At 43.8% G+C, this 12,049-nt stretch overlaps 1 protein-coding gene across 1 annotated transcript in view; it reads right to left on the reverse strand.

The window, feature by feature from the left end:
* LOC107113253 (desmoglein-1-like) overlaps positions 1–12,049 on the reverse strand; it is a 43,772-nt gene that overhangs the window by 467 nt on the left and 31,256 nt on the right. Inside the window, exons 12-16 of the mRNA XM_015414554.1 lie at positions 11,289–11,969; positions 8,285–8,436; positions 6,805–6,868; positions 3,576–3,784; positions 3–740 (exon numbers count right to left, since the gene is read on the reverse strand). Coding sequence (XP_015270040.1) covers positions 3–740; positions 3,576–3,784; positions 6,805–6,868; positions 8,285–8,436; positions 11,289–11,969 — 1,844 coding nt within the window. The remainder of the gene's footprint in view (positions 1–2; positions 741–3,575; positions 3,785–6,804; positions 6,869–8,284; positions 8,437–11,288; positions 11,970–12,049) is intronic.

Consider the following 12,049-nt stretch of genomic DNA (forward strand, 5'->3'; position numbering starts at 1 on the left):
GGTCGAATCACTCTTTCTGTCACAACTACATTAGATCCATCAGCTAGATCAGGAATGCTCATAGAAGTGGGTATCCTTGAGTTTGGTGCAATAACCCTTTCTGTGACCACCACATTTGATCCATCTGGTATATCAGGGATATCTATCATGCCATGGAAATCAGCGACTGAGGCAGGACCAACCACTCTTTCTGTGACTACAACATTTGATCCGCACAACGGATCAACACTAATTGTGGGAGGTTTCAGAGCTGGTCCAGATGTATATGTCTCAGTTACCACTACATTACCATAGTTTACTGGGTCAGGTATAGGCCTTGGTGGAGGTTGTACAGTGGAAGTAGTTGTATAGGTGTTTTCAGTAACAACTGTCGTACCACCAACAGCAGTAGGCACTGGTGAAGACATTGGTGGAGGTACTGGTAGAGGCATAGATGAAGATGTATTAACAACAATGGTTGTCCCTGGTGGTGGAAGATTCATATCTATTTCAGGATTGGGAACAGAAGGCCAAGGTGAGTTGGGATCTGGGAAGGGCTCAATTTCGACACCCAAGCAGATTTCTGCCAGTGTCTTAAACTTTGGTCCCAACGTATCCAGATAGGTGTCATCCAAATCTTCTCCAATAAAACTACAGCAGCCAATGGAACCAACGGGACTTCCTATACCCTCATGGTCATATATCAGTAGACAGTCATTTGCAGGTCTGCCTTCATCTTCATCTGCATAGGCAAATGCTTTCTAAAAATAAAGAGAGGAAAGACAGAATTAGACCATCCTTATTCACTTGTCATTTACATGGTGAGAAGAATCAAAATTACCACCAAAAGATTGAAAAGCAGAGATAATATGATACATATCAATGGCAAAAGTGGGTGCAACAGTTAGATTTATTCAGGTAACTTCCTCCTGTTGTAAGCCAAATATTATATATCCCATATTATATTATGACCTGAGGAAATGTGTTTTCATATGAATTTTGTGCCTAGTGACCTTAAGAAATGACTACTGCTCCTCAGTTTTCTATACCCAGAGTACTCAACTTTTTGTTTAAAAAATGAAGAGTTCTGTGTACAGGAAGTCCAAATTCTACATTAAGAAAAGTCAAATCCTAAAATCTATCGAAAGTATCAAAACATGGATAATTTCTCCAATGCATACAGTATATGCAATACAATTTATTTTGGCCTGTGGTCATGGAAAGTAGTCAGGAGCTGAAGCCTCATGTCCATCCAATGAAAATCCTTTGCTGCCTTTCTGGCTTCTGAGATTCCTCCAGGTATTACACACTTTCAAGCATATTTTTGAAACAGTTGTTAGAAGCTTACTTTAAAAAATGAAACCAAAGATCTTTAGGAAGCTGAATTCAGTGCCCTAAACCACATTCCAATAAATCACAGCATAGCCACAATATCTGCCCTATGCAAGCACAGCAAAGCCTCCTCTTAGCACGCTTATGGGACTGATGCTCATAGAATCATTAGACTTAGTTGGATACTATTATCCCTTTCAGTTAAGTGAAGAGCCTTGTTCCATCAAAGAAGGCTCTGCATTGGCATCTGAGTAGCCATGATGTAGATCACATATCGCTATTAAACTCAGTTACAACTAGGGATGGGCACAAACCGGTTCATGAACTAAAGTTCATGATGAATTTTGGCCGGTTCATGATTAGTGAACTGAAGTTCATGGCACGTCAATTGGCATGAACTTTCCATGAACTTTCAAGCAGTTTGTGGAAATTCGTGCTGGTTCATGAATGGATACATTTCCAGATAGATCGTCTAGGCTTTCAAGCAGTTTGTGGTAGTTTGTGCTGGTTCATGAATGGATACATTTCCAGATAGATTGTCTAGGCTCAAACAAAATGTTTACCAAACTTCAAAGCAACAGGCAGGGTGTAATTCTCAAGCCTTAGAAAAACTGTTATCAGTTTCAAACAAGTCATGTCAGTTTCAAGAGGGGTCCCCCTTCCTTGCCAGCATTCCTTTGTGTTCACTTCCCATTTTCTTGCACAGAGCTTGTAACCACCCCTCCCCCTGATTTGTGACTCTATGCTTTGAGAACAATCCTTTTAAGCTTGCAGTGCCAGTGGCACTGGTACTGCTGAGCACTCTGTATATTGTACTGGTTCTGCTGGGCTTGCAAAAATGCCTTTCTTGCTTGGATTGGGATTGAGATGGCATTGCCACATTAGCACTGGGTTCTGCTAGGCTTGCCACCTCCCCCACTTGGATTGTGATTTTGTGCTAGACATCAGTTGAGCTGCCATTGCCACAATGGCACTTGGTTCTGCTGGGCAGTAGTACATTGCACTGGTTCTGCTGGGTTTGCAAAAATGCCCCCCTTTCAGTTTCTACTGTGGAGATTCTCTGCTTTGACCTTAGTTCTGCTGGATTTACACTGCCACAGAGGCACTGGTTTGGCTGGGCACATTGCAGCGGTTCTGCTGGGCTTGCAAAAATGCCCCCCTTTCAGTCTTTACTGCAGAGATTCTCTGGGACTTTGATTCTGTCCTGCTAGGCTTCTATTGCCCCCTTTTTGCTGGTTTTTTCCTGCCTCCATTGGAAACAATGGAGGATGGGGGCACCTTCTTTGGGGGGGGGGAGCATAACTTGGATCCTGTAAATCTAGTCATCACCATACTTGGAGGGCAGGTAATGTAGAGTCATCAGGAGATCCCCTGTGAGCTTGGTGTCTCTAGCATGCTGGGGGGGCATTTTTGCAAACCCAGTTTGTGCCCATCCCTAGTTATGACTGCACATGGCCATGATTCAGATTGGGGTCTTACAGGGATGAGAGAGGCAGTTTAGCCCTTTCACCCCCACATATCTTCACTAACTGAAACTGTCCCCCCCTGCTGTTCATAGTAATCTAAAGTGGTGGGAAAGACAGATACATATTTTGTTGAATTTCTTTTAACAGCTTGGGGAACCTGGCTTCAGTTTATAAAACCATATGGGGCTGAAATGGTTAAAAGGATTAAAAGCTCCCTTTGCCCTCTGTGCGTGGCTCTGATCCAAGTTAATGCTGTGAATGGGGGAAACTGAATGTACAAACATATAGGGAAGATCTTATCACTGATAGTACAAATAACACAGCCTGTCCAGTGAACTTCTGCATTCTCATATCTGTGTCTCAAACTGACATGAAGTTGGTTATTGCAGTAACTGTTCAGACTGTATCAGAAAAGTGACTGCTCAATGCTGAGATCTGAAAGCACAACCTGGAAAACATGGAACTCCTCAAGTAAAATGATTTGTTCAACTCACAATCTAATTAAAGTCGTTAATTAACAGCATGATACTAATAAAAATGTGGTTGAGTATCTCTTTATTTTACTTTTTGTTGATGATATACTAACTTTAGTTCAAACAAAGATATAATTATTTAGCTTCTAGAAAGATATACCAGATTTTTTTCTATCATACTGTCATATGTTTTCTGTCTCTGTATTACAGTATTTCTCACGTCCTCATTGTTTTCCTATTTACCTGAGATCAAAAGTTATTCTTCCTAGTGGCGACATAATCAGTTTATGAAGACAGTAAGGACTGAAAAATGAACATGGGTTACCTCAGAAAAATAACTGTCTAAGAATGCCATGTTCACTCCACTCTCTCTGTATTCTTTCATTGTCCCGCCATATATTTCTTTTCTTCCTGTTGTTCCATAGCCTGTAGTTCCATAATCCACAGTCGTTCCATAACCTTTAGCTGCTCCTAGTGCTGTGGTTTCTTCTGAACTTATCACTCCTCCATCTCCATACTTGGTTGTATAAATATCTGGAAATGAAAAAAAATATTACTTAACACTTTAACAAGAACAAAGAATTGTGTAATTCTACATATTGCAGTCTACTAACCAATACTGAGATAAATTCAAGCCGTTTCAGACTCAATTCATTTGGACAAGCCACTTTCAATGCAAGCCTAATTGCATGCAAGCACTCTCGGGGAGGAGGCAATAAGCACTAGTGAAAACAAAATGGATCTATGTGGTTAATATAGCAATAGAATGTACAATTTAGTGACATTCCTTTAAATTCTATAGCACGTGTCCCAAACTTTTCTGAACCTTTGGGCACCTCTGGACTTCTGACACAGTATGGTGGGCACAGCGACAGAATGGCTGCCACAAAACAGCTGCTGCAGGAGGTGAAGCATGCAGCCACAAAATAGCGGCTACAGTTTACCTTCAGCTACACAGTAAAGATCCCTGTGCTGTGGTGACAACTACTGCCAAAGCAATGTTGTTAGAAATCTACACAGCCAATCAAATCTCCAATGGCCCGTCAGAAGCCTTGCTGGGAAAAGCCCTACATGGCTCCACCCATGTTCAAACAACACTCAGCAGGCACCACTAAAGATGTTGGCAGGTACCATGGCATCCACTCTACAATGTTAAGTGGTGTTAAAGTTTGGATCTGCCCTAAAATCATATGACCTTTGTTCTAAAGCATGGCTTAGATATTGATGCTTTATTTGCTATCAATACTGAAGTTGTTTCAGGCTCCACCTCATTCTGTTAATCTCTGTGGATCCCAGAGGTCATTTCGGGGGGGAATGCGGTGGAACGCAGTTCCCCCGGGTGAGGTGTGGGGGGGGCGGGGCACATGACGAAGCCCCGCCCCCCTGCTTCCAGCCGCTCTGCTTCCAGCCCTCATTCAGCCAGGAGGAGGCAGGAGAAGAGGGAGGGTAAGTTGCTTCCTCCCCGCCTCTCCCCACCCCTGCCTGCCTGAGGCCAGGGAGGGCCTTTGCGGGGCTTCCTCGCACTCCCGCCGGCCTTGCAGGTCCACCGCCGGGCCCCTGATGTCAGGGGGTGCGGTATATGCTAATGAGTTATGCTAATGAGTTCCCCTAGCTCTTTTTCTACGAAACGACCCTTGGGGGATCCAGAAATATTTCAAATAGTGGCTGCATGCAGCAGCTTCCACATGACTTGGATTTTAGAGGGACAACATATGCCTGCTTGTGTATGAAATCATACTTCAGCTTCATTTATGTTAATTTGTCATGTGTGGTACTAAGCTCTAATCAAAAGGACTCCCCACTTTGTAGATTGAAGTGTTTCTGCTACGAAGCCTCTATTACAGAGCTGGGTTATAGTCACATATTTATTCATTATTAAGTCATTTCCAATAGTGTCAATAAAGCCGAGAATAGCCTTTCTTGATGCTGTTGCTCAGGATCCAATCATTTCCATTAAAGTAGCCCTCTTATGGTAGGAAAGTCATTTTTTTCAGCATTTCAAACCACCGTTTGTGTGTATGTGTCTAGAAAATTAGGACAACATATGACACAGATTAAACTTGTGTTTCCAAGAATGTTGAGTCTCCATTAAATAGTTACTGTGATCTCTCCTGTGGTTGTACTGTCTTGTGAATCTAATTATTGCTGTTATGAGTAGGGTTGCCAGACCCCCTGGTGGAGGTGGAGGTCCCGTGCCGCCAGGCCCCACCTCCTCACCACTGATCAGCTGTCAGGCATAGGACTTACCTAGAAAATGAGGAGGCCCAGTCAACATTGCAGCGACGTGTCTACTTTACTTCTGATATGACCTAGAAGTGACCTCATCATGTCGGTCATGTTAGGGTGGCGCTCTGGTATTTGGGCAAAAACTCACGGTAGAAGCCAAATTTACCATAGAATTGTTGACCAAATACCAGAACGCCGCCCAACATTGCTGTGTGATGATGTCACTTCTAGGTAACATTGGAAGTGACATCATCATGCAGCAATGTCAGCTAGGCCTCCCTCCCGCTTCCGGTAAATTCCCCTCATTTCCCACTGGTTGTCAGGAGGGACCCAGCAACCCTAGTTATGAGTACTCCCCTTTTATGACTTGAAAGCAAAACACAAGCAGCCAACATTTTAAAAAGACCAGCCTCAGCATGGCTCTCCCCTGCAGCCTGTGGGCCTTTTTTCCTGCATTTTACATCTCCTCTGATTAAAAGAAATGGAGGAAAGAAATGAAAGAAACAAGATTATCTCATGTCTCTTGCACTATTGCATGGTCACACGCCTGTCCATTAACAGCTAGAATATTGATCTACTGGTGTTGGAGTGAAAAGACTACAAATGGCAGGGTAGGAGTAAAGCGTATTTTGGAAAAAAAAATCACTATAAAGGCTCATGCAGAAGAATGTATAAATTCTATCAAGTGTCTTCCCAAATTCTGAAGAGGATTTTGAAAGAAGCATGCAATGATGACTCCAGTTTAAGGACAATTCTCAGCATGCCATGTACATCACAAATCTAATTTGTTGTAACAGATTCTTTTCTTATACGTGCCCTTTCATTTTGAATGAAGAAAGATAAACTACTTGCTAAGCAAGCCTCAAAATATATACAGGAGCTCTTACTGAGCACTGGACTGGTGCATTGACATCAATGAGTATCTGCCACATTTTTATTCCACTCTTCCTCCAACATCTCCGGGGACTATACATGGCTCCCTCTCCTCCATTTTATCTTCAGAATAGCCCTGTGTGGTAGGCTAAGATGAGAGAGAGTGAGTTGGCCCAAGGTCACTCGACAAGCTTCATGTGAGGATTTGAACCCCTGTCTTCCTGGCCAAAGCCCAGCATTTCAACCACACTGACTCTCAGTTAACTTTGGCAGGATGAACAAGATTTAAATCCAAGGGAAATAATTTAGCAGGATCATGGAACTGGGTGATTCAGTTAAAGCAGTCTTGTACATGAAAGTATTATTTACAGAAAAATAAATGGAAAGTATTATTTTATTATTAAATTTATTTACTAAAACAGTCACAGTTACAGAGAAGTTGTGTCTTTACTTGCCTGAGGAGTCAGCAAATTCACCTTTAGTTGCCCCTTTTACTGGTACACACATATTTGAAACATCCTGAAAACAACAACAACAATGCATTTAAATACACACTTTTGCCATGATTCAGAGAACTGTGAACAGAACAGAAAGCTGTGTGCAGACAGGAATGTATTTAAGGACTCCCTACTATCCCACCTAGGAGTTAATTGTTAATGCTCGAGATTCCTGCAGACTAGCTGTTGGATGTGTGGTGCAATGAGGTAAACTGTTTCCATGTGAGGACGCCAAGTTCTTTATATTAAAGGGTCTGAAAATTAGCAGCTCTTCCATTTCCACAACATTAAAAACAACAAATGATTGTGCCTTAAGCCACTGGATAATACTTTGTTATTGTTGTTTAAGGGATCTCCACTCCTTTCTTCCTTTTGATACAGATGCTATTTGTCCATTAAAGCTTGAGCTATGTTGCTTGCAAGAGCTATATGCCATTGCACGCCTTTTAAAAAGACTACCCAAATACTGTTAATTTCTCCAGGAAGAAAAAATCATTTGTCCATGTTCAGAAGTCTTTTTCTGATATACCATAAGTCTTTGGCTGCTTCCACATTAGGACACTTTTGTGCTACTTAGTCACTCAGTTTCTGCATTGAGCTGCAAGCATAATTGAAACTGGAGCCTCCACAAGGCACTTAATATAGCACTACATCCCTCATTAAAAATCCAGCGATATTTATCCTTATGGATTAGAGCATGCTAAATGTTTACTCAAAAGTAAGAGCTTTTGAGCAAAGTTTTCTTGATAAGGAATGCAATGGATTGCTAACACTGTCTGCATCTGGTGAAACATTGGACATCATAATTGTACTACTACTACTACTACTACTACTACTACTACAGATTTGTATCCCACCTAGCCAGGGCAAACTGGCTCAAGGTGGCGTACACGATAAGATTGATAAAATCTTATGCTGGGTCTGATTAGATGATACATTTAATGTAAGTTGTGTTAGGGAAAACTCCAACCCAACTCATATTTAACATGTGGCCCGGAACTCTCCTTAAAGACAGTGTGTATCTGTATGGGGGCAAGTTGGCTCCCAAGCATGCCTGGTGGTGAGAGGGGCTTCATCATTTCTTCCCTTCCACCCTTCCCTTCTGGCTAGCAGAAAAGGGCTATGGGAGGCAAGTTGTTTGTCTTATTGCTGGTCCCACATGTTTGCCCTGGAGACATGTAGAACTGGCAGTGAGACAAACAGCCTGCCTCTCACAGCCCTCTTCTGCTAGCGAAAGCATATGGGGTGGAAGGGATGGAACGATGAAGCTTCTCTCACTGCCATGCATACCTGGGTGCTGTTTCCTCCCCCTCACACTATTTTTAAGGTAAGCGCTGGGTCACACATTAAATGCAAGTCAGGTTGTCTATAGACCCTGTGTCTTCATTTTACACATTCAACATTTGGTATACAGTAGGCTACAGGTTCCTGAACCAACCCGGTCTTCAGGCTGTGCTCCTTCAATTCCCCATGAATGAATTGCTCCCTCTGTGCATTCAGGCACAGGTTCAAATCCAGCTCCAACTCCACCAGAAGGGCCACCCCCACAATAGCCACAGCAATTGCTCTGTGACATCAGAATGGGAATCACTGGTGGAAATAGAAGGAAGAAAAAAATAATTAAAATTAAGCTCAATATTTAACTCAGAATACAAGTTAAACACTGTATGACTAATTTTGCTTATGACTGGTAAGTTCTGAGACTCAAATATTAAGACAATAGGAATAAACAAGTGGGAGACCCACAAGGACTTGTGTGGGGCACATCACATTTCCCCCTCTCTCACTGTTTTATCTTACACTTCCCTGAAAGTCCCCATGGCCTTTCCCCTTTTCTTTCCTCCTACCTACCCACCAGCCAAGCTACCTTTATCTGCTCCCTTGTCTTCAGCTTTTCCTCCTTCCCTCCTTCTGGCAGCCACTTCCTGAGAAAACTCTGGGCAGCTCCAGTCCCTGGGGCTAGGCCAAACCTTGTTGCACAGTGCTAGCTAGGATTGTCAGGCCCCCACTAGGGTGGGAGTGGGAGATCCCCCTCTCTGGAGTCTGTCCCCCTGGTACCAATCAGCTGGCCAGTGGGAGACTTAGTGGTAACAAAAGCAGGCTAGGCATTTGGTCTGGTGTGCAGTGGAAGTGATGTCATCACATCACTGACGATGCAGGGATGTTCTAATATTGAGACAAAAACTCCATTGTAAAAATGACTTCTACCATATAGTTTTTGCCCAAATACCAGTGTGTCCCTATGTCACCAGCAATGTGATGACATCACTTCCTGTGCACGCTGTTGCTGTGTTGCTGGCAACACCGGCCTAGGCTTATCTTTGCACCCAGTGAGTTCCTTACCCCCAATAGTTGACAGGGAGTACCTGGCATCCCTAGTGCCAGCCATCAGACCAAGCCCAGTTATGTGATAGGGAACCCACATCAACCTGTTGGGGAGGCACCTCACTCTCCCCTCCAAGCCCAGTTATGTGATAGGGAACCTGTTGGGGAGGCACCTCACTCTCCCCTGTATTCCCCTCTGGACACTCTTTTTTCCCCCCTTCCTCCTGGCAACCCCCATATCCTTAACTGGAATAATGAACAGACCAGACAGATTTTTCTATAAATCTGAAAACAACCCAGGTGTTCTGTATGTTCACTGTTATATTACAAAATAAAAAAAATGTTATTTCAAATAAATAAATACATAAATCTGAAAACAACCCAGGTTTGTAAAACATCTGAAATCTAAAACAAACAAACACCCCTCCAACACAATAGAAGCAGCACTTTTAGCTGTAAGAAATGAATGCCCTCACTAGCCATTGCTATGCAACCACAACACTATTCAACCCTTGGCTTCTATCAGTAGAAGGCAGGGGCAGGGCCCTCTCCAAGGCTGTTTTGGCCTTTGAGGAAGGACTCATCAGGCCCAGGCAACTTGCTGCCACAGAACTGAAATGATTTGCCAAGGACTGGCTGCTTGCTACTGTTCAACAACAGCCACTCCACAAAAACCAGTGCAGTGTGTGTAGTTACAGTTTTATACTAGGATCTGGGAGACCCAGGTTCACATCAACACTGTCACAGAAGCTCACTGGGAGACTGGCTGGCACTATACGACTTGGCCATAGTTTTTCCAAGTGCAAACTGTCGGGGAAGGAAAGGGGGAAACCTGAAGACAGGTGGGCAGGCAAAGATGGGTTAGCTGATGGTGGGAAGGAGAGAAGGAAGTAAGAAAAGGGGAGCAGCTTTCAGGAAAAGAAAAAAGGAAATTGTGGGGGAAGGAGAAACGAGTCCCGCCCAAGTACTTGAAAGTCCCTAGTAATCTGTCTATCAGGTTCTGTGAATTCCAAGGTTTCATCAAAAAAGCAAGCCTCTAGCCCTTGCCCTGCACATGCCAAAACTGGTTTAGTTGCCATTCTTGACTGTTCTAAAACTTCTCTAGCCAAACAGTCTTAACCAGGGGTCATTTCGTAGAAAAAGAGGTGCAGGAGCTCATTAGCATAACGTATTTGCATATGCCACACACCTTGACATCACCGGAAGTGTGTCAGAAGGCAACACTCACCACTCGGGCTCCACTAGACTGTTTTGGATTGCTAGCTATTGGGGGGGGGGAATGTGCAGATCTGTCCTCACAGAGGAGGGAGAGCTTGTACCTGAAGTTGGGATGGGGGGGGACTCTGCAACTTACCTGGCTGCTTCTTGTTCCTTGTGGCCCGACTGAGGGCTGCTGGGAGCAGGGGGCAGGGCTTGTTGTATGTGCCCAACCCCTGGGCTCCTTACTGCCGGAGCTCAGCTCCTGTGCGCTCCCGCAGGAAATGACCCCTGGTCTTAACCAACCCCTTTCTATTGGACTTTCACATACTTGATGTAAACATTTTTGCTTTTAATTGCATAGAACCAGGAACATAGTCATTTTATTCTGACTGCTTTTATGTGTACTATGAACAACATCTTCTTCATTGTCTTTCTTTGCACAAAAAAACAACGAACAAACAAAGCACATAAAATCAGCTGCCAGGATGCTACTCCAGGGCAAAGAAGCACATACATAATCTTATCAGTGCCCAAATCCAATCTAATCATGCTCCCATCCCTCACACAATTTCTGTGTATGAGGCATTTTAGTTTTAAGAAGTTAAGAAAACAGAGCTCTGTGGTCATTCTGCATTCTGAATTAGCTGTGATATCACAAATTTTGGTATGAAATGCAGCACTTGAAACAGCCACCAAAGCTTCGTTACAGGTGAACAGGTGTGCATAAGCACAGTGTTAATGATCTGCAAACTCTCACATTGTTTAAAGCACATGCTAATTTCAACAGCAGATGCATAATGCACTTGTTATAAAAGAGTGATGTTTCAGGAAAAGGCTACATAAAAAGAGGTGTTATATTTGAACGAGTATAAACTATAAAACTAGAAATGGCAAATCTATTTTGAAGAAATACTTACACACAAATATTAATGCTCCGAGAAACATCAGAGCGATAGCAGCAGCACTAACTGTCATTGCTCCTCCCTGCTGTCTTGTGCCAAAACCATAATAATCACTGCTCTCACCACCACCAGCAGCCATACCAGTGCCACCACCACCATAGTCACCACCAGCTATACCATGATCCACCCCTCCACCACCAACTGTACCTATACCACCAGCACCATAATCTGCACCGGTTTCACCACCTGCTCCCCCAGCTGTACCCCCTGCTCCCCAACCAAAGCCTCCTGTTCCACCACCTGCACCCCCAGCTGAACCCCCTGTTCCCCAACCAGCAGCTCCACCACCAGGACCGCCACCAGCAGCTCCACCACCAGCAGCTCCACCACCAGCAGCGCCACCAGCAGCTCCACCACCAGCAGCTCCGCCACCAGCACCGCCACCAGCAGCTCCACCACCAGCAGCTCCACCACCAGGAGTGCCACCAGCTCCACCACCAGCAGCGCTACCACCAACAATAACAGTGATTCTTTGTGTAGCACCAGCAGTACATCTTCCATACTGATCACAGCGACAAGCTTGCAAGGGAACTAGTTGTGGTCTTTCACAACTTCTGCCTCTGTTATCCATCACATTAACGTAGACCTCGTGAATCTCAAAATTCATTCTCATTGTGGACAGTTCTGCAGAGGTATCTGTTAGGGAGAAGGAAAAGATTTTAAAAAAAAATTAGATGAAGCATTCTACTTTGGAATCTTTACTAGGGGATCCTTTG

This window comes from Gekko japonicus, unplaced genomic scaffold, assembly GCF_001447785.1.
Source record: "Gekko japonicus isolate JY-2015 unplaced genomic scaffold, Gekko_japonicus_V1.1 scaffold559, whole genome shotgun sequence".
In the NCBI taxonomy this organism is placed as follows: Eukaryota; Metazoa; Chordata; class Lepidosauria; order Squamata; family Gekkonidae; genus Gekko; species Gekko japonicus.